Source organism: Plectropomus leopardus, unplaced genomic scaffold, assembly GCF_008729295.1.
Source record: "Plectropomus leopardus isolate mb unplaced genomic scaffold, YSFRI_Pleo_2.0 unplaced_scaffold342, whole genome shotgun sequence".
In the NCBI taxonomy this organism is placed as follows: Eukaryota; Metazoa; Chordata; class Actinopteri; order Perciformes; family Serranidae; genus Plectropomus; species Plectropomus leopardus.
In genome coordinates, this window is record NW_024637357.1 from 2,127 (window position 1) to 6,324 (window position 4,198).

Here is a 4,198-nt window from a genome sequence, read left to right on the forward strand (position 1 = left end):
TAAAATTCCGACTTTTTTCTTGTAAAATTATGACTTTTTTCTTAGAATTACAACTTTATTATCAAAATTACGACTTTGTTCACGTGATATGACCATATTCTTAAAATCTAACATTTATTTCTTTTTCAAAGGTGGTCGCAACAACTAAACCCAGAAGTTTTACTGAGGTGTGACCAAATAAAAAAACATAACATCTTCAGTAAAATGCATCAGATGTTTTATTAATAGTTTCGTAGTTTATAGGCAAAGAAAAGCAAATTCAAAATAAAACTTATGATTGGCACAATAAAATTTTACAGTAAATACAAAATGCAGAAGAGAGACCGAAGTGTCCAAATAGCGCTGAGGCTGTTTGACAGAAAACACAGTGGAACGTTTTGATCAGACCTCAAGATTCAACGACAAAACACTGATTTTCAGAAAAATTGCAGGATGAGAAGAAAAGTCTTACAGTTCATCACCACGGTCCCGGTGTGACAGACAGCTTCGCTTTGATACTAGCTCTTCGAATTTTTGGGCACGAACACGGCGTTGTTGTAGCCTTCTCTGTTGCGGGCGATTTCGATGGCAAAGAACTGAGCTCTGGTGGCTGAAAACAAACGGGGGAAGATTATTTGCTTTTAGTTTCTCTTTTTGGATGTTTTTTTGGCTGTGAGATACAAAACTTACCGAATATGGTGTTCTCCTCGGTGTAATCTTTCTCACAGTCCAGACGCAGCAGAGTGCCGTAGTTGAAATCTTCGATGAGTCCTTCGAACTGGTTACAGAATGGACGCCACACCTACACATAAACATTTCACAACTTACAGAGAGCCCCGGGGCGCCCACGCACACGCTGAGGTCTTTGCACTTTGCGTCTGTTTATTTCGTCCAAATTTGACGCCTAAAAATAAATCTGACCCTGAAAATTTTGTTGTCGTCATTGAAGATTTCCAAGTACTGGAACAGCTGATCCCCTTTTCAAACACCAACAGTAAATCTTTATTTCGACATCGTCCTCATTCGCATCGCTGAAGCAGCTGATAAACGTGATGTCATCACACACACACACACACACACACACACACACAAACACAAACACACACACATGTACACACGATATATTGATATGAATATGATGCGCTGAGCTTTGGACCCCTGGAAGATTAGTTGCTTCATTGGTATCAGCTAATGGGGATCCTTATAAATAAATAAATATATAAAAAGGTACATTTATTAATTAATAAAGATATCAAAAACTACACAGACTGATAATTACATAAAAAAATAAATAGATTGATAAATAAATAAATAAATAGAAAAACTGTCAAATATCCAAACATTTTTTCCCTTTAATTTAACTGTTAACTTATTTTTTAATCACAGAATTCTTCATTTTAATTTCAGACTCGATTAAGTTTGTGTGTCTTCTTCATGTTGAGACAAAACGGTTTGTTTATGTGCTGTGTTTCGGTGCCGTCACACTGACCTCTTTGGCCTGGTCTGATTTCAGGTCCTGGGTTTTCAGCAGCTTGATGTCGAGGTCTTTGAACGTTTCTCTGAAGGACGAGTAGATTTTGTCGTCCAGTTTCGTCAGTTTCAGGAATTTTGGGTCAACGGATGAAATAAGCTGAAAATATCAGAAATTATTAGATGAAGATACTACGCTGCTGTACTTTTACTTAATTAAAACAAAATTTAAATGCACTGTTGCTGATTTCGGAAGTAAGAAGTTTTTTTTTGTGTGTGAAACAGAATGTAAAAAAACTGCAAGAGAAATTTTTTTAAAAAAAAGGAACGGCAAGAAAAAATAATTATCTAATTAATAAATAGAAAGACTTACATTGAAGTAAACTTCTGCGTGGTTGTACGCCTTCATCGCCCACATGACCTCAAGCTGCGGCTGAAAGAAGAACGAAACACAAAGGTCAAAGGTCACGGGCTTACTGTTTGCTCTAACATGTTTTTTAATTATTAAACGTAACGATAAGTGGAAACAGCGTGTGTGGACTAAAGGTTTATACGGCCCTAAAATAACATCATGATATTTCACAGCTTTTTTGCAATTATCATATTTTGTTGTTATGGAAAATATTAAAAAATAAAAATAATTAATTTCAAGAACATACAATTGTAACAAAATAAGTGTCATTGTTACATACCACAACATAAATGTGACAGTTTGCCTTCAAATATTCAGTTAAAAAATAAATAAAAATCGTGAGCAAAATAAAGTTTTCAGGTGACGACAGATTACACGTTAAAGCATGATGAAATGAAATTTAATTATTAGTTAATAGTTTAAATCATTAGTTAACAGTTCAAAATGAGCTCAAACTCAACCAACTCCAACAGTAAAACCCTGTTTGACATTAATGCGAGTCAGAATCATCTCCATAACAATAATAATAAAAATTTAAATAATATTAATAACAAAAAATAATTAAATAATAATTACATTTAAAAACATCACAGAGTATGTAGATGATAAAGAGAAATAGAAACAAATAAAAATCAAAAATGACAGTAACAACCCACACCAATTAGAGGAAATAAAATTTAAAGATTATAAGCAGCAAAACACAAAAACTGAAAGTAGTAATAATAATAATAATAATAACAGAATTAACATGATCGAGACAGAACAAAAGAATAAAATAAAAGGTAGATTTAAAGACAAATTAAAATAGATAAAAATAAAATATTCGCTATACAACAGTGTAATAGTCACTTTTAATACTTAAACTGCGTTTACTGCTTTTACTGACAGGAACATTTTCAGTGCAGGACTTTTACTGTAACAGAGTACTTTCACAGTAATAAAGTACTTTCACAGTAACAGAGTACTACTTGTAGTACTTTCCTGCAGTGAAGGACTGAGGTTTATTTATAAAAAGGCTGAAGATGTAAAAATAAAAACACTCACATCGTTTCCATAAGCGTCCGCAGGCAGAGACAGAGCGTGAGCCGCCGCAGACGCTCCCTCCACCCCCTGAAACAAAAACACACCCACGCTGTTAGGGACCGTCAGTTATTTATGAGACGGGAGCGAGGCACGTCAAATAATATCTGAAGCACCTCGTGTTTTGATTTTGGCTTGAGGGAGGGGACACAAAGCTTTAAATGGCTGGATGTTGTGTTTATTTTAGGACCTTTTTTTTTTAGGAAAACCATCGATTTCCTTTAAAGATCAGCAAAGTGACGCTATTTATCAGGAAAACTGAGATGATTGCTGGATTTTCAAATTGCTGACGGTGATCGAACCCATCACGGGTGATTAACACTTCCTACGCACACAAAAAAACATACAGATGAGGACAAAATTATTAGCCCGCCTATGAAATTTTAAGTTATTTTCAAAATGTTCCCAAGTGCATTTTTAACAGAGCAGGGGATTTTAACATAGCACTTCTAAACATATTAGCTTTCTTTAGAAAGCATAAATTAATTTTATTTGCACACAATAACAGAATAATGTTAGAAAAAAGACAAACTAGAAGAGTCAATATTATCAGCCTAAGAACAGACCTTTGTATTGAGCCGAAGCACAAACCACTGATGTGCAATCACGTGCTTTAACTTTGTAAAGCTCACAGCTGATAATCAGGCAGGTTAAACTGAGGGCTGTCCCACACTTTACACACAGTTTAAAAACTTTCGTGAAGGTTTGAGCTGTCGACTGAGAAAGCATCACGCCAAAAACAGCAGAAATCACTTTGGACTTGAGAAAAAGAATTGTTGATGCTTACAGAGCAGAAGGACATAAAAAGTTACCGCAGCGTTTCCAAGTGTCAAGAAGTGGAGAGAGAAGCACCATCAAGAAATTCAGAGAGCCGCGCAGCACAGAGCGAGTCCGGCAGAGGCAGGAAGACAAAGATCTCAAAGACTCTGGAAAGAAAACTAGAGAGAGACGTGTCCAAAGACCCAAGAACAACGACCAAAACTCGAGTTAATGACTGAGCCAAGTCAGGACCAGTAGTGTCAAACAAGACCGTCTCTAGAGCCCAGAAATGGACTTCTACAGAAGAGACACCGTCAAGCCAGACTGAAGTTTGCTGAGGACAATCTGCACACTGGAGACGTGTCCTTTGGTCAGATGAGACCAAACTGGAGCTCTCTGGCCACAGAGACGTTGCTTATGTTTGGAGAAAGAAGGTGGAGGCGAATAACCCGAAGAACACCGTCCCCACAGTTAAACACGGTGGTTTTATGAGTATTA

At 36.2% G+C, this 4,198-nt stretch overlaps 1 protein-coding gene across 2 annotated transcripts; it reads right to left on the reverse strand.

The window, feature by feature from the left end:
• Window positions 1-200: 200 nt before the first annotated feature.
• Window positions 201-3,768, reverse strand: pbdc1 (polysaccharide biosynthesis domain containing 1). 2 transcript variants are annotated; one of them, XM_042481974.1, is made up of 7 exons: window positions 3,729-3,768; window positions 2,906-2,971; window positions 1,823-1,882; window positions 1,469-1,609; window positions 670-781; window positions 452-589; window positions 201-348 (listed from the first exon to the last, which is right to left on the reverse strand). In XM_042481974.1, the coding sequence occupies exons 1-6, from the start codon at window positions 3,741-3,743 to the stop codon at window positions 498-500; spliced, it is 486 nt and encodes a 161-aa protein (XP_042337908.1). In that variant the 5' UTR covers window positions 3,744-3,768; the 3' UTR covers window positions 201-348; window positions 452-497. The 2 variants fall into 2 exon arrangements, with proteins under 2 accessions (XP_042337908.1, XP_042337907.1); XM_042481973.1 differs by having other exon boundaries at window positions 201-589.
• Window positions 3,769-4,198: the final 430 nt, after the last annotated feature.

Excerpts from the sequence above, each read along its gene's own strand:
- pbdc1 (XM_042481974.1), bottom strand. Across the intron at positions 1,610-1,822 it reads ACGCAGAAGTTTACTTCAAT|CTTATTTCATCCGTTGACCC; the intron begins GTAAGTCTTTCT and ends TGATATTTTCAG. Across the intron at positions 782-1,468 it reads AATCAGACCAGGCCAAAGAG|GTGTGGCGTCCATTCTGTAA; the intron begins GTCAGTGTGACG and ends GTTTATGTGTAG.